The 20,194-nt window shown below is 43.6% G+C and overlaps 1 protein-coding gene across 3 annotated transcripts in view; it reads left to right on the top strand.

Annotated features, from left to right (window-relative positions):
• PHC3 (polyhomeotic homolog 3) overlaps positions 1-10,034 on the top strand; it is a 627,291-nt gene extending 617,257 nt beyond the window's left edge. For all 3 annotated transcript variants that reach the window (XM_078666127.1, XM_078666126.1, XM_078666128.1), the window contains one exon: positions 9,149-10,034. In XM_078666127.1, the coding sequence (XP_078522253.1) occupies positions 9,149-9,303 (155 nt within the window). In that variant the 3' untranslated portion in view covers positions 9,304-10,034. The remainder of the gene's footprint in view (positions 1-9,148) is intronic.
• The last annotated feature ends 10,160 nt before the right edge of the window (positions 10,035-20,194 follow it).

Below are 20,194 nucleotides of genomic sequence, written 5' to 3'. Positions count from 1 at the left end.
CAAAGTGCTGAAAAAGATCAAGCGTGACCGGGCCCAAGTCATCCTTGTGGCTCCGCACTGGGCACGAAGGTACTGGTATCCAGAGCTACTCAGTATGTCAGTCGATCCCCCGGTTCGTCTGCCTCTTCAGGAGGACCTTCTGTCGCAGCAACAGGGGACGGTCCTCCACCCAAACCTGTCCAGTCTCCACCTCCATTCTTGGAGATTGAACGGCGACAGTTGAGGCCATTTGACTTGCCTCCTGAAGTCTGTAACGTCATTCTGGCAGCCAGGCGTCCCTCCACAAAAACGGTATATGCCTGTAGGTGGAACAGATTTGTGGCATGGTGCACAGCAAAGGCTGTGGATCCTCTTGCTGCCCCTCTTTCTGAGGTTCTTCTCTTCCTTCTTTCTCTTGCCCAGCAGGGCTCTGCTCTGGGCACTATCAAGGGCTACCTTTCTGCCCTTTCAGCCTTTCTGAGGCTGCCTGATCAACCTTCTTTGTTCAAGTCCCCTATTGTGCATAGATTTCTAAAGGGCATCACACACACGTTTCCTCCTGTTCCGTTTGTGATGCCTCAGTGGGACTTGAACCTTGTTCTTACATTTCTGATGTGCGCTCCCTTTGAGCCACTTCACAACTGTCCTCTCCGCCTTCTAACTCTGAAGACTGCTTTCCTGGTTGCAATCACCTCTGCCAGGAGAGTGAGTGAGCTCCAGGCTCTTTCTTGTACTCCTCCTTTTCTTTCTGTCCATCCGGACAAGGTTGTGTTGCGTACTAAGCCATCTTTCCTGCCCAAGGTTGTTACGGCCTTCCACATCGGGCAGTCTATCACCTTGCCAACCTTCTTTCCGCCTCCCTCTAAAGAGGAAGAGCGGCTCCACCGTCTGGATCCAAAACGTGCGCTCTCGTTCTATTTAGATCGCAGACGCCAGTTCCGGGTGGATGACCAACTCTTTGTTGGTTACGTGGGCGCTAAGAAGGGGAAAGCGGTGCACAAGAGGACCATCTCCCAGTGGATCATCTTGTGTATTCAGGCATGTTACTCCTTGGCTAAGAAGGAGCCCCCTGTTGGATTGCGGGCTTATTCCACCCGAGCCACGGCGACTACAACTGCCCTGGGCCGGGGAGTGCCCTTACAAGACATCTGTCAGGCAGCTACGTGGGCATCGCTGCACACGTTTGCACGACACTACTGCCTGGACAGCCAAGTGCGGAGGGATGGCTTCTTTGGCCGTTCCGTCCTCCAGGACTTTCTGGTGTGATTATTGGTTCGCAGACCCACCACCGGGGTTGGTATTGCTGGGGTATCCATTCTAAGGTAAGGAATCTAATACTAACGTGTCTCTTTCAGATGCACAAGTTACTACTTGTGTAACGATATATCTGTAAGAGACATTAGTTAGTATTAGATTCCTTACGGACCCACCATCCTCCCCGTTCTGCGAACCGATATCTAGGGTTAGGGTTATCCCCTTTCAGGGTCCTAGTTTCAATGGCACCAGTGTTGGTTTTTAACATGGCTCAGCGCTTCTGGCGCGGAAAAGCTGTGTCTGAACTGACGTCAGCACGCGGAAGCGGCGTCTAAGTACTCCGACGACATCATCACGGCGCCCACGACGGACGCGGAGCCGCAGACGACGCCTACCGACGCGCAAAGGTACTGCTACGCAAAAAAATTCCGGATCCAGTCTGACACCTGGGGATATTCTAAGGTAAGGAATCTAATACTAACTAATGTCTCTTACAGATATATCATTACACAAGTAGTAACTTGTGCTTCAGTTGTCCATTCATTCTCTTGCTAAACGCTGTTACCGTGCCAAGTGCAATGCAGGAACTGTTGGATTTTGAGTTGTGAAAGAAGATCGTCATATCTTCACGGGGCTTAGCCATAAGTAGCAAACTGCTCTCGGTTTATTTTTTTTTATACTATATACTTATTTAGAATAACTGGCTAAAATTGTTTAATCAATGGGAGGATTTCTCCTACCAGCTTTGATAAATGGGCAGGCAGGAGAGTCGTGTGGGAGGGTGTAAGTACAGGTTACAAGGCTGTTCACCATTACATTTGAGATGAATTTTATCCCTTTTGCACAAAGGGTTCATATAGGATGGGGGATGGACGGACTTGGGCGGGGGTGGGTAAAAGTTCCCCTAATACAGCACGTCTAATGATTATTATGCCTTCCACTGTTAAGACATTGTATGTTAACTTTCATCTCTCTAATAATAATACTTAATAATAAGGGTTTTGACTCTTGGTCAGAATGATATCTAACATCAGAGGTCTGAATCCCCCAATTAAGCGCCATAAAATCTGGAGGGAGGTCTGGCGGACTCTCCCCGATGTGCTCTGCCAACATGTGATGCACCTAAAAATGAGCGAAACTCATTTAATGATGAGCAGGCTACATTACCCTACACAGTATTATGCTGTGACCAAGATGAAGAAATGCCGGGTATACTTAAAGACTTTAACTTCGAAGAGGTAAAAGTAGAGCCAGATATAGTGCATGGTAGGCTTGTTTATTTGTAAGGGAAAAATCAGGGACTTCCAATTGCAATCCTAAAAACACACGCGCCTAATCGGAGCAATTTTTGTTTAACATGCGGGATAGAATCAAGAAATGGGAGCCAAATCCTATATAAATTGGCGATTTTAATCTTGTGGCCTCCATGGATAGGCACGCCTATGACAGATACTTAGAAAATGCTTCGTCTAAAAGATGGAATACCACTCTTCATATAGAATCCCTTGAAAGCAAGCTAAAAATTCTGGAGGAATAACTTAGAGCCACAGCATTCTTAAAAGGCTTGCGACAGATTACAGCCCCTAGGGGGACAAATCGGTCTTCTGGCCACGATGAAATATGAAAAAGCGTTCTACTGTCTTCAACAGCAATTCTATGAACTTGCAAATATATATGAAACACTCCTGGACAGATGTCTATGGATACAAACAGTGAAGAGAGCGCATATCTGCCTTTTCCTCTGCAGTGGTGCACTTTTGACAACCTACCTCCAATGCAGACAGCCTTGTACCATGGTGCAAGGGTGCCTGCGTTGTATGCAGGATTGTTTTTGTGCAGGAAGGGCCACCTTCCTGCACAAAAACAATCGAGAGGCATATTCCTCTGTGTGTTCTGCAGAATGCAGCACATAGAAAGAGGAAGTAATGAGGAGAAAAATATATTTCTCCTCGTTACGCCTCTCCTCGGAGGGCATATCTTTTTGGCGCATTGCCAGGTTTACCAGTTCTGATAAATCTAGGAATGCAGCAAAAACCATGGGAGTGTCATGGGAACACCCATGCAACGCCCATGGAATGCCTTCCCAGGGCAGAGTAAGGCAATGTGGCAACTTGCACTGTGTTGCCTTACTCCATTTTTATGGAGTCACTCAGAGCCATGCAAAGTGGCCTCGCGTGGCTTCATTAATTAGACTACAGGTTTTCGTTGCTCCTGCACCATGATGCAAGAGGGACGCAAACCACCTCTTAAACAGGCTCTTCAATCTGTAAACTGGATAAACCAGATAATAAAAACTGACCGATAGCCCTATTTTTTAACAAAAGTATTAGCTAATAGAATGATGCCTCACTTGCCTTTTTTTAAGAGAGCCTGCTCAATATTGTTTCATTCCACAGGTCCATGTGGGAGACCACATTAGGAGGGTATTTCATATTTTAGAGAAGGACACTGCAAGTAGGATGCCCATGGTGATCCTGTCTCTGGATGCTGGAAAAGGATTCAATAGGGATAGTTGGGTGTTTCTTTCCTGAGCATTTGATTCAATAAGCCTGGACTCCAATATGCGAACTTGAATTGAAGCAAGTTATGAACAGGTGACTGCAGAGGTCTTGGTCAATGGTGAGAGGTCGGAAAGAATCATACTGTCAAATGGAACATAGCAAGGTTGTACCCTCCCTCTATTGCCATTTAGTTTGATCTTTGAACCACTGGCAGCAATGATACGACAGCACCAGAACATTAGGGGAATTACTTTTGGGAAAGAATGCCACAAAATACACTCATTGCTGATGAGGTTTTACTAACGCTGATAGAAAAAAGAACAATTGATGGGCAGAATGCAGAACAATGCCATACATTCACCCCAGTACAGAGATCTTGGCCTAAATCCATCGTACTAACGCTGACTGACCCTCAGCTCTCTGTTACAGGTAGTATGGATTAGGTCAATAAGGCAGAGTTTCAGGGCCACATTCGAGATGCTAAATGTAGACCTCCTGACAATAAGTTTAGATGAATTAACGAATAAGACTCCCTTTTGTTGGGCATTCTGCTGCGACATCCCTTCCTTTTCTCTTTACCCTGCTACTGGACAATCTCGACTTACTTGGGTACCCGATCTGATTGAGGTGTGGGGTAAAGGAGACTGTAAAATGCTGATGGATTTTTTCAAGGAAGATGAAATAAAATATTTTGAGCAATGCAAACAGGATTCCGTTTAAAAGCAATAGAATCCATGGGTTACTTCCAACTTTGACACTGGACCCTACACCCTGGGTTCTTCAGCCATGGAAAAACTAACTCATGGGATAAATGAAAGGGGGGAGACATCTGAGAAATTATGGTACCCATTTCTGGACTACCTAGCGAACAAGGACATATTAGGTGCATGCCCAAAACATTGAGATCACTATGCTCAGTATCACTACCAATTTGCTAATTAGGTTGCTTTAGCATGAACCAATTAAGCAAAAGTTAATAGCGCCAGGGAGATCTTAAAGGTGAATTGCGATTGGCCAATTTTATTGTAGTTTGTGTAAGCTCTACTTGGGGAAAGTGGGGTTGGCAAAGAAGTATCTTTTGGGGTTGGGGATCATAAATGTATGAATCACCCAAGTTCTGATTCCCTAATAGTGTTAGACATGTTGTGTGGTTGATTCTTTTGTGAATTATATCCAATAAACTCTTGTTGAATGGAAATAGGATCAGCAGAACTAGATAATTATTACGACACATTCTTCAAAGTATTAAGGGACAGATCTACAAGAAAGTGCCGCAGCGTGGCACCGCAAGCCCTTTGGCTGCGCCACACTGCGGCACTTTCAGAGCACAGGAATGCGACATATCTACAATGATATGTCGCATTCCTGTGCTCTAACCTGCGCTGGCGCAGAAACAGCTGCCAAGCGCCGGCACAGGCACCCTTGCACCATGGTGCAAGGATGCCTGCGCCATGGGGAGATTGTTTTTGTGCATGAAGTGGCACCTTCCTGCACTAAACAAATCACTAAAGGCTTTTTCCTCTTTCAATGCGCGCTGTAGAATGCAGCACGCATTGAAAAGGAAAAACGAGGATAAATGAAAACCTTTCTCCTTGTTGCGCCTCGCTATGCCACCTCTACGGTGGCGTAGTATTCAGACGCATCTCCAGATTTACGATTTCTCGTAAATCTTTAGATGTGTCTTGTTCAATAGGTGTTGCGTGGGAACACTCACAGCAACGCCCATGGAACGCCCCATCACCGCAAAGTGCTGTGTGTGAAGGGGCCGTATTTACAAGGAGAGGAAAAGTCACGCAGGGTGACTTTTCCTCTCCTTGTAAATATGGAGGAGCCTCCTGTGCCACCAGTAAGTCACGAAAAGTGACGTACTGGTGGCGCAGGAGGCTTGTAAATCTGCCCCTAAGGGTTTTCATTTTTCAACCCCAATATGGTGAATAAACCATCTGGAGGCATTATTCAGGACCATAAGAGCTGCCTATATTGACAACTATCATAGATCCTCTTATTCTATTCATTGTAAGGGAAAAGCCCACCTTTATATTTTTCTATTAGGAAACCCTTATCTCCCATGTAGAGATCACATTAACACAACAAATTATATGTCAGCATAAAAAAAGTATACATTGATGCCTTACATCCACCAGAATATCACCACACTTGTGTGACATAGCACACAAAACGTGGCATGCTTAGTATTGTAGATGCTCATAAAACCAACCCTGTAATCAACCACTATTCCGTAGACTGGTGGGGGGAGTTCAGCACCCACCCCATGCAATGTTACAGGTGCTGCATAGGTGGGAAATCATAATACAAATACAGTACAAGCACACATTCGTGTTCACAAGCCGTGGTGATATTAGGAAGTCCTATTAGGTTCTTGAGTGGCTGTACAATGCTTGCTGGGCACCCTCAGCTTTAAGACAACTCCAATTGGAAGCTCTTTATTAGAAGAGGGATACATTTTCTGAATCGGAACCCCTAGCGTAGAACCACACTTATTTCAAGGAAGTGAATCTTAGGCACAGGCTTGGTATGTAGCCCGTAGTGCACTGATAAGGTACATCAATCATCACAGAGTCAGAGTACCGTTGGAGGTAATCGCTCGTAAGTGTATGCAAACCTATATGGGCTCAAAGACGAGTTTTACTATTTTAATTCATTCATGAGTCTCCTTCCAGTTGGGAAACAGAATAATAGTATACTACTGTGTAATGCCAGGCACTTAATATCTACACAAGAGATGGATTTTAGAGTCCAACAAACAATTTCAGTTATTCCTGTGTAAAAACTCTCCCCCCACAACTTAAGAAAATGGTATCTGATCTAAAGGACTCACTTAAAATGATAAGAGATGTGACACTTGATGCAACCATATAATACCCTCAATGAACCTAACATTGAGGCACTTTACACCAGTATACCACAAGAAGCCATTATGAGACCAACAGAATTATTGTACCAGACAAAATGGGAATATGAAAGTCTTATCAGTTTCATCGTCAAATACACTGGAATTGTAATCACAAGACATGTCTTTCAATTTGACGGACATTTCCATTTACTGATTGGTGGAACTAGCATAGGGTGTGCCTTCGCCTCCAGGCTGGCATACCTCTGCATACATAACATTGAACAAACCTGAATCTGCCCTAAGGCTGATACCCTGAACAATAACATCTGTTTGCGGAAGAGATATATAGACAACATCCTCATCATTTGGGTTGATTACAAGGAATCTACTGAGTACTTCATCCATTGGATAAATGTAGATGAGAATCGCAACAACACACAAAAACAGTATTGGTTTTCTGGACCTCCCATTTATAGCTGCAGATGGCTGCCTCATTACTAAAACATATTCCAAACCACCAGACCAGAATTTATTATTGACTTTTGGAAGTTACCATCCTAGGTCTCTTTGTGAAAACCTACCTGTTGGACAGTACTTGGGACTGAGGAGAAACTTTTTAATAAGTAATTCTTTGATAAGGAATCTTTTAAACTGGAGGCAAATCAAGAGAGCAAGTCTTCCTAAATAAAGCAATAAGAAATGCATACAAAAGACCTGGGAATAACAAGGGACACACTTATAGCCTCACGTGAGAAGGGGGAACAACCACCTAACTTGTGTCACCACTTTATCTCTAGATGCACAAGATTGTAATACTTTCCACTGTCGCCTTACAATGTCCAGTATATACCAGTCTGCTTGACTTGCCACACCACAAGGTTTATCACTAGGAATAGATGGAACCTGAAGCTCTCACAGCCATTTCTTTCTTCTTAGGTTCAGCATGAACCAGAAGTCCATGTTGGGCAGCATTAGGGATGGTAGATAGAGATGTGGCTTTGATCAACACCAGTGGAAGCTCGGTTTCACCATCCAGGGCCACATTATGCAGTGCTCGTTGCACCTCTGATTTCACTACACTGACAACCCCAGCAGGTCTTGTTGTCTAGACACTTGGCCTTCGTTTCCAGACAGGCGATCAACACATATGCACAATCATCCACTCGATATAACTGCTGCAGTGTTTTGCTGTGTTCATTTACTCCTTTCCCATCTCATCAGCCGAGTGTTGCAGGGACCGAACATCACACCCAGCCCCAGGGATTCAACCCTTCAATTCCTACAGAGCCACTTCTATGGCACCTTAAAAGGCCCTTCCTTTCAATGCTTGCTGTGGTTGTCTTAAGTTCCCCAGGGTAGCCATAATTAGCTGTTCACCCTTCATCAACTGTTTCTCCCAGCGTCTGCTCTGTGGACCTCAAGGCAAAAAAGTCACCCCTGTTCCTCGCAAATCCCTGCTCTACTTGGGCAGAATTCCCACCTGTGAAGTGTAACTGTGGTGAGAGGATTCCAAGAACAACACCCATTCAACTCCTCCTATGTCTTCACACTGCACCTCAGTGCCGCCACCAACACCGCCTCCACCAACAAAAGCTCCCATCCACCTTGGATTTCAGTTTTAGTGGGGGCGAAGGTGGACTGATACAAATCTTTGGTCTCATTAAATTACAACCCTTGGGTGTTACTTACCGCACATCCAGGCCTGCTGCGATGCAGGCTGTCCTTGCCACCACTTTGCCTGTACAGAGGACCGAATTGCCTTCCCTGTCTGTGGATCACTGGCAGAGTAGAAGGTGCTCCAAGTTCCCCTACAGGTGCCGCTTTCAGCAAAAGCTCAACCCTACCAGCGCTCCATTACACCAACCGCTCGGACGTGTGGAGGACGGCTATAGGACAAAAGAAGCTCAGATGGCTCACATGCTTGTGGCCATCTTGGAGCCTTGCAAATCTCTGCCCACCCCTGAATTCACGATAAAAAACTCCAATCCCTTTTTAAAGGCAAGTAAGTGTTCTACCTACTTTTTTTTTAACGCAAATGTCTACCCTAATCATTTTAGGTTATTGTTAATGGATATCACCTTTGAGATCTTACAAAATAACAGGGAAGAGGCCAAATAAATTAATTTACGTGTCATTTACTATTTGAAATACGCCTACCCGTGTATTGTTGACAAGATGCGCAACTGAAATGTGTTAGAAACGTAATTGCTTTATGCTCTTGAGTGTCTTAGATTTAGATTTCTGTCAAAAGTTAGGAGAAGGCATTACTTCTGACAAAATCTATCACTCATTAGTATGACTAAGACATATGAATCTCTATGCTTCGCTAAAGATGCCTTCCTAATTCCAGTAACCCAATTTGCTATCACACACAAGTGCTAAACAAATGACATATTGGAGAGACACACAAAGCATAAGATATAACAAAAAATAATACAAACTGTTTTTTTTCTTCTCTGGATACACCTTGCAGAATCCAGCCTTTATTTCCTGTTCTAGAATAGAGACATTTTTTTTTACACAAAATAGGTTTTTATTGTTGCTTTATTTTACTTTTCAGGGTGTCAAGATATTGCAGATGAATTCAGGATACAGGAAATTGATGGGCAAGCTCTTCTATTATTAAAGGAAGATCATCTCATGAGTGCCATGAACATCAAGTTGGGACCTGCTTTGAAAATATGTGCGCAGATTAACTCATTGAAGGAATCCTAATCAAATGTTACCCTTCAAATGGCACCTACAGTTGGTATCCGTGTATTAAAAGAAAACATTTCTGAACATTTGGATAAACAGTGGCATGATATTACTCATTGGCAAGCAGTATTTCGTATTATTGCATTTTTACCTTTGCTTGTGCTTATGTACGAGTTTGCTTGATACCACACTTTTCTCTGTATTGCTCGTGTTGCCACCTTCGATGACGTCAGTGCAGGTATAGTGTGGTATGCTTGGCAAATATCCATTGTTGTCAGTATGGCTTAATTGCTAGTGTATGAGCAGGACTATCACCATTCTGATAGGGCCAATACGCTGACAATTGAGTTTATGCGGGTAAATGCCCAATTTCCGTGATAACGCTTCATGTTTAATGCTTTTCCAGGGCCGTCATCATTTCTGGTTATGACACCATTATATATTTCTTGATACACTTAATGGTAAATCTCCATTTTCATGAGCACCTGGCACTCAAATTCTCATTCTGGTTAAGAGTCAACATGAACTAAGTACGGTACAAACCATTATTCTTATCTGCTACAGAATGTGCTTTTGTTATAATATCCTTTTACTATTTTTGTCCCAAGTGTCTTTAAATATTTTAAAGGTATGTTTTTCCATCTCTTCGAATGTTGTACATAATGTTAATATTACAACTACAATTTTTCAAAAATAAACGTGAGTTGAATTCAAATTAAACGTGTTTAAGTTTAACATTTTAAAATATTTTCTAAGTTATCATAAATATGGCGACGTGTCCGCATGCAATGGAAGGCCTTTTTCAAAGGTTACCCAGTCATCTTTCAGTTGTTTATTTCTGCATGTGGTTGTTAAACTGGTAGTAATGAGGTGAAATCCTGAGATCTAGAGATTTGTATTAAGACATTCCACCCATATCCCAATGCCACACATCCCTAGCAAAGGCAGACATTGATGATCCAAGTATAAGGTCATCCATCTAGCTACTGGACATGTGACTTTTTTTGTGTATTACAATTTACTTGTATTATTCTTTTTAAATAAACCAAGCCTGCTGTCCTTTACACACAAAAAATATTTGTAATTCTGAATAATACAGAACTCCTTGCAGGGCTGTCAGAAGAGGAGCAGAAAGAGGGGTCATTCTCCAGGCCCTGCACTTGTGCTATAAAATGTATTTCTTTATACATAAAGTGATGAACTGCATGAATTAATCTCAGCCACTGGCAATTACTCTAGGCTGCATCCTATTCCATCATTATTTTCCACACCATGCCACCTCAGTTTTGACCCAGTCACACGCCCATCAATCCTGACTATGCACCAATAGGAACAGTCAAGCCGGGCTGCCAGGCTTGGTCATCCCTGAACTGGACAATGAACAACCAAAGACCAGTTTTGCCCCTCATCAATCAGATATAGCTTGGTTTTAGCGGCACAGTGTGCATGGGTTCCACGTCTGGGCATATCCATCCCACTTAAGGTGTCGCACTGAAGTATACAAAAAGTGATGGATTGAATGCGTGAATTAATCTCAGCCACTGGTAATTACTTGCCGCCACATCCCAGTCTATCATTATTTTGCGCACACACCACCTCAGTTTGGACCCAGTCATATGGGAAAGGGTTTAGACGCTGCTGCAATAAGAATATAATCAAAATGTATTTATAGGTTTTGAAGCAAGCCTGCCCTTTAATGATGAAATAGCAAACACCGCTATACCACTGGATGACGCCATATGGTGACACTACTGGGCTTGCTTTCTTTGGAGGATTTAAAAAAAAAAAAAAGAATCTTAGAAACAAGTGCCTTGTGGGGCCCGCATTACATTTTTGATCTGGGCCCCTCGAAAACATTTGCAATGCTTGGCTCCTTTTACAGAAGTTAAGTAAGCACTGACCTCATACTGACGCTGCTCAGGGCTTTGGTTCAGGGTTGCCAACCAATTAACGCACAGTTATGGAGGCTTGTTTTACAATCACATGTGCGGTGTGACTCTGCTATTATGCTGCTCGTTGGACCATGCATATCCTGGAAAGCCAGATCACAGATTGGCAAAGAAAAACCACGTGCTTTTACAATGGTTACATGAGCAAAAGTCGCTAATAATTGAGTGATTATTGTAGTGTTATACTGATTAGATAAAATATAATTTGATAGGGCACTTTAATTCTTAAAATATTGTGCCAACTGCATCCAAATCAAACGGGCTATGTGCTGCTTTAGACCTTTCCCTGAAATCATGTGTATCCTTAATTGCTGTCCACATTTGGAATAATTCTAATGTGGGCTGCTTTCATACCCATGTTTTGAACTACTCCAAATGCGTTATTTGGGATTATGGAAAGGTGTGCATAACATACATTGATTTGTTATTGGTAAACATTGGCTATAACCAATGTAAGATTATTATACAAAACAAAACACGTTTGCCAAGTGAACATTGTCTGTCTTAAAAGTGTGCGTTATTTGTCATTTTAAAAAATAGCATATTTCCATGTAGTTTATGTATGTAGAAGGAAAGAAGAGTTCAAGGAGAAGGCTAAACCCGAAATAATGAGAAAATGCTGTGCATCTAATACTATTTTGTGAGATCAGTGTTACTGTGAAATCACTGAATAGAAAACATACTTCTTTATTTGATGACAAACCTCTATTAATTTGAAAATTGCTGCACACATTAAGCCTACCTCTAAAACATGATTCTGATGGATACTTTTAAACACAGATTCTTCACATTTAAAATCATCCCAATAATCGCTAAACTGAATCCAAAGATTTTTTCTAGCAGTGCTCCCTGATGGCTCTATGGATACTTCACACCGCCTCAGAAGTGACAGAGCAAGACGCCCTCAAATGCCACTTCTACACACTCTGTTGCCTGTTCATCTATCTCCATGCCCTCTGACAATGAGTTGGAGCTCAACTCCCAACTCTGTTGGTTTCAACAACTCCAAAGTTATCCAGTGTGCCATGAAAGCGGTCTAACCGAAAAAGGGCAGGATTTAAGCCATACCAAGGCTGCTAGAAACCTTTGTTGCTCACAAACCCTCACAACATGATCCACTGTTGTTATAATGAGATAAATTAGCCTTCTTGCACACTGAGAAGATAAGAGAGCGGGAGGCAAAGCTCTATGTCACAGAGTATTGTAAGAGGTTTTGTTCGAACAAGTCACAGGGACATTTTCGGTCACAGTTACGCAGTCGGTCATGCGGAAAGTGTGAAAGTCAAACTTGAAAGCATACCATATGAGCAACAAAGCCAAGTGGGCTATTCCCGATTCTGCCACTCTAAGCCTGACATCTCCAATCTCAATCTTGAGTTAGTCCCTCATTTGGTTCTGGCGTGCCCAGAATTTCCCGGGCCATCGTTGTCACCGGAGCAAATAGCAGCTCTCAAGGAGGCCATCCTGCAACTTTTTCAGACGCTGCCAGCTCTCTCTAGTTAGCTTTCGGGCTCTAATGGGCAGCAAAGGCCTCTAATTGGGCTTCTGGCAGACCCTCCCTGCCTCTGTCCCCGTGCAAGCTTGTTCTCTGGGATACGGGGGAGGAATAGGTCCTGCCAAAACCACTGACCTTTTCTGCCAATTGCAGAAGTGAGTGACTAACCCCGTGTCATCAGTTGGGCCCTCTGGATCCACTCAGGGCTCCAGGCCGACTTTGGTACTGGGATCCACCGGTCCCATCTGCTCTGACAACAGCTAACCCATAGTGTTGTCTGATGCCGTGACAGCGCTGCTCCAATCTCAACCAAGTCTGCGCTCTCCTTTATCTGAGTCACAACCTCTTTACCAACGTTTTGATTTTGAAACAGTGCCTTCAAGAATGCTCATGGCCTTCATGAGTTATTCAACACAGACTTCGACATAGGGACTATGATGTTGGGATGAGATTGCCCAGCCGTACGTAGAGGACAATTGGTACGAGGGACCTTCAATATGTTCTTGGCCTGGATACCTCCCCTAGAACTAAACTTATTTCCTTCCCAGGACCTGCAATGACAGACAGGGCCTTCTTTGATATGGTTATGCGAAGGGCAGCAAAGGCTCTTTACCTTCAACTTCTGACTCCGGAAGTTGAAACTAATGTTCTGACGACTGTGTTGCAGGCTTGCCCATTCAGTGAGGCTCCTACTGATCCAATATTAGGTACTGGGGCCAAAACCTCATTAGGCTTCCTGTGAATTGCCATACGCCGTCATCCTTTTTCGGGCAATACACAATTCCTTCACACAGCACTCCACTCCCAAAAGCTCTGTAGTGCAGGCTTCGGCCAGTAAAGTAAAGCTAAACTCACTTCCCACTACTTCCCCGGACAGGTCGTTGAAGGGGACGGTCTTTTGGTAACATGCTTTTTCCTCTACAAGCTAGGCCCTTCTCTCAGTAAAAGCCAGCTGCCTCTTAGGTCATTACCCTCACACCTGTAGGACTCTGGCACAAGTATTGTCCACAGTCCCGTAAGAAGCCTAGGTCATACTTTCCCAGGCCATGCAAGATGGTCATGATGCAGTCTAGTTCACCATCCACTGTGAACTGGATACCACGGATTTCCTTGGCTGTGCTATTATGAAAAGTGTGGCCACTGTCAGGCACACCTGGGTGTGACCCACTTGCTTTTCGGAAGTCATTCAGGCCAGTATTATGGACGTGCAGTTTGATGAAACTTGACTGGAGATAAAGCAGATTCGGCTGTGGTGAGCTTCAAAGAACGGTCCCTGGGCCTTTCTGCTCTTCCACTCCAGCAGCCGCCCCGGTGGCTATGGTATGGGCTTCCAGTTAAGTCAACAGCCCTTGCAGGTTCAAAAAACACCCCAGCCTTTTTGTGGCAGTGGTACCCACAGTAGAGCAAAACCAGAACAGCGTGCAACCCAGTCTTCTACTACCCCTACTCCCAGCCTTTTTAGCATGCCCTTGATGCCACTCAGCCATCCGTTGGAGGCAGGATTCAACATTTTCAGTCAGGGTGCAAGCGATAAGTTTGGACAAGCGAGTCCTTCAATTGTTCAGCGGGATTATGCTTTACCATTTCTCGAGAACATGCCTCTCCTTTCAATATACCCCGTTTGTCTAACGGAGGTGCACCTGTCCCTCTTGCAACAGGAAGTGTAGGCTGTTTTGGCCAAGGGAGCCTTGGAGAGGGTACCAGTGCCTGAAGTAGGCAATGGTGGTTATTCCTGCTATTTCATGGTGCCAAAAAAGAACGGGTAATCCACCCATTGTATACCTAATTCCTCTCAGTGCCTTTCTGTAGAAAGGCAGGTTCATGCTGCTCGCCCTGGAACAGGTCTTTCTGCTTTTGACCCTGGAGGCTGAATGGCAGCACTGGACCTGCAGGACGCTTATTTCCACATTCTGTAGACCCACAGTCATTACCTGATGCTCACAGTAGGCCACAAGCATTTTTAGTTGATTGGGCTCCCATTTAGCCTTGTCAGCGCCCCTCTGGTATTCACAAAAGTGATGGTGGTAGTGGGAGCACATATTTGGAGGTCATGGGTTCCAGCCCACCCCTACCCTGCCTCATTGTTAAAGGCAGGCTCGCCTCAGGTGTCGCCCACCACCTCCAGGCTACATCTCACATTCTTTGGGTTCACTATCAATATGCTTACGTCACACCTGGATTCCTTCGCATGCACTCCCCTTCATCTAAGCCATTCTGAACAATGCAATTTCACACCTATTCCGCGGCAAGAGAGTTCAAGACATTTGTGCTACAATCCTAATGTTTCAACTTCTGTCCTGGATCTCAGTAAGTATGATTTGGAGGCTGCTGGGACTGATGGACCCCTGTATCCTGATGGTCAAGCATGCCAGAAAGCATTAGTGGGCCCTACAGTGGGATCTGGAGACCTAGAAGACAGCATCAAGAAGGATCCTTTCAATCTGGTCCAGATTTCAGAGGGGACTGCGAAAGATCTGCACTGGTAGCTGCAGGACAGTAATTGGGCCAGCGGTAGATCCCTCTCCTTACCCAACCCAGTTCTCAGTGTTGACCGATGCATCGCTTCTGGGCTGGGGAGGCCATCTGGGAAAGGGGGAGGTCTCTGGTCTCCAGCAGGAGCCAAACCCCATATCAACCTTGTGGAACGGGAAACCTTCGCTTGGCATTAAAAGCCTTCCTTCCCACTATCAAAAGGAAGATGGTGCAGGTGCTCACAAATAACACCACTGCTATGTGGTACTGCAACACGTGGGGTGGGTTCGTGGAACTTGTGCCAAGAGGATTTGCATCTCGTAAAGTAGCTAGATGGCCAAGGAATTTTTCTGGTGAGACAACCTGGAGGGTTCACTGAACACCAGAGCAGCTGAGTCAGGAAGTTACCATCTTACGGATCAGAAATGGAAGGTACATAGAGATGGTGCAGGGCCTTTTTAGCAAATGGAGCGAGCCCTGGCTTGATCTTTTCACCACTGCTGAGAACGTGCAATGTCAGCACTTTTGCACAGTTTCTAAGGAGTCGCTTATTCAAAGACGAGTTCTGCAAAGAGTGTAACTTGAGACTCCTGTACACATGGTATCCCAAACATGATCATGTGTCCTTTGATCAGGTTGTTGGAGATCTCCTGTTGCAGAAGCAGGTCAGGGTTCTGCACCTGCACAACCTACACCGCCATGCTTGGAGATTGAGCTGTGACAACGGAGAACTTTCGACCTTCCTCCCAAAGTACTTGATGTCATTTTGACAGCTGGGTGTCCCACAATCAATTCTGTGTACGCCTGCCATTGGGATACCTTTGTGGCCTGGTGCTCAGCTAAACAGATCAAGCCAAAATGTCAAAGTTATGTTGTTTGTGTTGTCTGTCGCCCAGCAAGGCCTTTCTTTTGGGCACTTTTAAAGGGTACCCGTCAACTCTTTCATCCTTCTTACGATTGCCAGGCTAGCCAAAAGTAGTTAAACCTATTGTGATAAGTTTCCTCACAAGGGTACAACATATGTATCCCCTCCTTCTATGTTCATATCCCAATGGGATTCAAACGTGATACTCCCATTCCTAATGGGTGCGCCTTTTGAGCTCTTCCGCAGTTGCAATCTTGCACTGGATCGTACACTTTGCTTTAAGATCAGTTACTCACTGGCCAAGAAGCAGGCCCATGATTGCTTGCAAACTCACTCAACCAGTGCCAAGCTGCTACCACTGTGATGGCACGCAGGGTGCCAATTCTCAAAATTTGCCAGGTTGCTACGTGGGTGTCGCTATATATGTTCATAAAGCACTACTGACTAGACAATCCGGTCTACTAGGAAGAGCACTTTCCCTGCTCAGTCTTTCAGGACTTTTTGGTTTGAGTCAGTTCATGGACCACCCCCACCTAGAAGGTATTGCTGGAGTTTCTATTCAAAAGTTGATGAATCTGAAGAGAAGTTACTTACCTTCGGTAACACTCTTTTGGAAGACTCAATCCACCACAAATTCCTCAACGGCCCCAGCACCTCTTCATTGTTATTATTTATTGTTTATTGTATTTGGATCCAAATTTTGCAGTACCAATACATACATTCAAAGCGATATTAATCTTGTGCCAACCATAAAGAACGTGATTTTAAATAAATATTTCATAACCTAGTATGCGCAGGGTAAGTTAAAGAGGTAAAAATGGTGATAACACACCTCAACAAATAGCTACCAGTAAAGAGATTAAAATAGCAATAAAAACGATGAATACAGCTGCCAACGTTTTTCACATCTCTTCGCCCCCGTTTCTTATTGCGTATAATTGCTTGATATTTCTAACTAGCCCCATTTTTCGTAGCCAGTCACTCATTGTGGGGACCAACTGAGTTCGCTACATTTGAAGTATAAGGGACCAAGCTACAGCTGTTGCTAGGTACAATAACTTTATCCATTTATTAAATAGGCCGAGTGTTGGATCATACTCTAAAACTTTAAGCCAGGTAGTTGGAGCTAGACTGACCTGCCATTCAGTCTCTAGATACTGGAATATTTTGTTACAGAATCCCTCAATATATGAATCTTGACCAATTACATGCACCCAACTGGTGACCAACCCTTCAATGTATCGAAAACAGTGGCCTGGAAGACTGGGGTTGATTTGTGTTAAAAAAGATGGGGTTCTATATAACAACCATTACTAAAGAATAGCATTCAACGCCAATTGGCCCCTCTCAACACACTAAAATTCAATATATTAACTTCCTCCCACAACTTATGTCAATTCCAAACCTTCACCTCGCACCTCTTCATTCTGTGAACTGGTCTCCTCACATAAAAACATCCTAATGAAGAAATCTGCTCACTGATCATGGCTAATCTGATTGGTTTCGTGTCTGTATTCAAAACATGAAAAATTGTGTCTGTACCAAAAAGAGCGATAGCAAAGTTAAGTTACTTGTTCTTCATGTTTTTTTCAGGGTTTGATGCTGCAAAATTCATGTATAGATTTAGACACAAGCCTGCCCATTTTTACTAAGAATGAGACAGCTAAAACCCACACCCCACTATCGGTGGCTGATTCAGATACAGCCGCCCTTTCTCCTCCTCTTGATAATATTTTTATTTGAACTTCTAAACAGGTGCCTGTACTAGGTAGGGCCTAACATACAACTTTTGACCTGGGCCCCACAAAAGAAATCTAACACGGTTGTGGTCAATAATAGTAAAACAGTCAATCACAGGTAGACAACATCAATTTGCATCCAAACGTTAGCAACGACCAACTACCCAGCCTTCACAGTCACCTTCTGTTTGCTAAAGATGTTCTCTTTCAGTCGTGCCCTTAGAAATGCTGCTTCTAAGAAAAACAGATGCTGGTCATCTTAGAATAAATACGAGTTTTTTTTAAAGTTTTTTTTATTTTTGTCCTATTTTATAGTGTCCTAGGAATGGTGTCAGAACACATAAATACAAGAAAGTGATTTAGATAATTAGACAAAACTTTGTAAACATGGACAGCAGCGCTATACCCTCCTGAGGCTTAGGCTTCTGTGGAGTTACAAAGCTCAATCATAGTACTAACCATCCAACCAAGCAAGAAGTCAGAAGCAAAGTCTGAGCCAATAATGTGGACTTACTTTTAGGGAAGCCCAAAAAGGAGCTATGCAAGAGAATGTCTTTGCGTATTCTCCTAGCCGCACTAGTGTCACAGTGCCAGCATCATGCACAGTTTTACATATAATGGGGATTAGTGTTTCTTACTACTCCTAAACCGAGTTACAGAAATATAAAGTTATCAGGTAAGGATCAAAACATTTGGTCACTTGGGTAAGCCAGAAAAATGCAGGTCACCAGGTTACACAGCCAACTAACTACCTGACCATTAGACAACATTTTGTGTGACAATGTTCATGCAACACAGTTTTAGAGAAGTTCAATGAAGCCATTCCATTGACCGAATTAGATGACAGAAAAGACACTGGGGCCTCAAAAGATTCAAATCGTCCTTAGTGCACAAGATTCCAACATAAATGTAGGAGGGCAAACATAGTGCCACAAACCAATGTGCCATAATTGAAGCTATGGACTGTCCAAGTAGAACATTTTTCAGAGACTCACTTACCCCTTCGCCTTTGAGAGGAGTGGCCTGCCCAAACTTCATTCATGAGGAATAACCTGAAAGATCTAAGCCACATTCAGAAGAGCTCTAGACAAAGCTCTTACTCTAGAGTTTTGGCTTTACTAGCTAGAATAGTGTTTCCCAAATTGGGGTCCACAGACCCCCAGGTGTCCGTGACACATTCCCAGGTGGTCCGTAGGCAGCAGTTATAAAAGCACTTGAAAGTATCTTGTATAATTAGCAGTTTTCAAACAACAGTAAAAGTGTCAAGATAATGCCAGTGAATAATGTACCTGCTGGAGAGTGAGGAGAGTTTTGTTCAGTGGCAGCTTTGACGTAACTAATGTAGCACAGAGGGTTAACGTGCCTACTGCAAAGAACGTGTAACATGCATTTTAAAAAGCATTATTTTATGTGCATAGGTTCGTGGTTACAGCTTTTGTCACAGAGATTCTTTCGTTACTGTGCACTTCATAAGTGACAATCGTAATCTAGCAGAGGGACCTATAAACTGTCATCAAAGAGCTGCTTGCAAACTGCATGGTACCAGTTAGTAACTTATGTTTTTTTCCCAGTTATTCATTATACTGATGCTGCTAAAAAAGATTTATTTGGGTGGAAATACATTTTTAATGTTAAAGTCAGTGCTAGCCACTGTGTTATGTTCTGAATCCTGAGTTTGTGCTTTTCCAGGTCAAGCACTCTTTAAATATTTTATAAACACACTGATTTACATGTATGATTCAATGTCTCTATATGTGTTTGATGTAAAGTGCTCTGACATCCTACAATGCTTTGAGAGATGCTATAAAACAAATGAAATACATGTGACAGAGGGGCTATTCCTTCAATATCAAATTCTAAGGGCCAGATGTATGATCCGTTTTTATATGCATGAACAGGTTCGCGAACCCGTTTGTGCATGCAAAAACCTATTGGGCCTTGTACATAGCCTATTTCGCGATTCGCAATTTGTTTGCGACTCGCTGAATAGGTTTTGCAACTTGCTATTTGGGGCATTCCCTTCCAAATAGCGAGTCTAAAAACCATGTACAAATGTTTTGCGGTCGCAAAACACTCGCAATTACCACCTACTTCAAGTAGATGGTAATGCATTCGCAAATGGGGGGGGACCCCTTCCCCTTTGCAAATGCATGCAAAATTATTTTTTAAGGACAGGCATTGGTCCCAGGGACCTCTGCCTGCCCTTAAAAAATTAAACAAAAACGTTTAATTTTCTTTTTTTTTTTAAATGCATGGTAAACGGGCTGCATTTTTTTAAAACTGCTTTATTTAAAAGCAGTTCCAGACATGGTGGCCTGCTGAGCCCACCAGTCCACCATCCCTGGGAGGGCTGGCATTCCCAACGGGCTCTCAAATTGCGAGAGGCTCA

Source organism: Lissotriton helveticus, chromosome 11 (assembly GCF_964261635.1).
Source record: "Lissotriton helveticus chromosome 11, aLisHel1.1, whole genome shotgun sequence".
In the NCBI taxonomy this organism is placed as follows: domain Eukaryota; kingdom Metazoa; phylum Chordata; class Amphibia; order Caudata; family Salamandridae; genus Lissotriton; species Lissotriton helveticus.
This window is presented reverse-complemented; position numbering and strand designations above follow the sequence as displayed.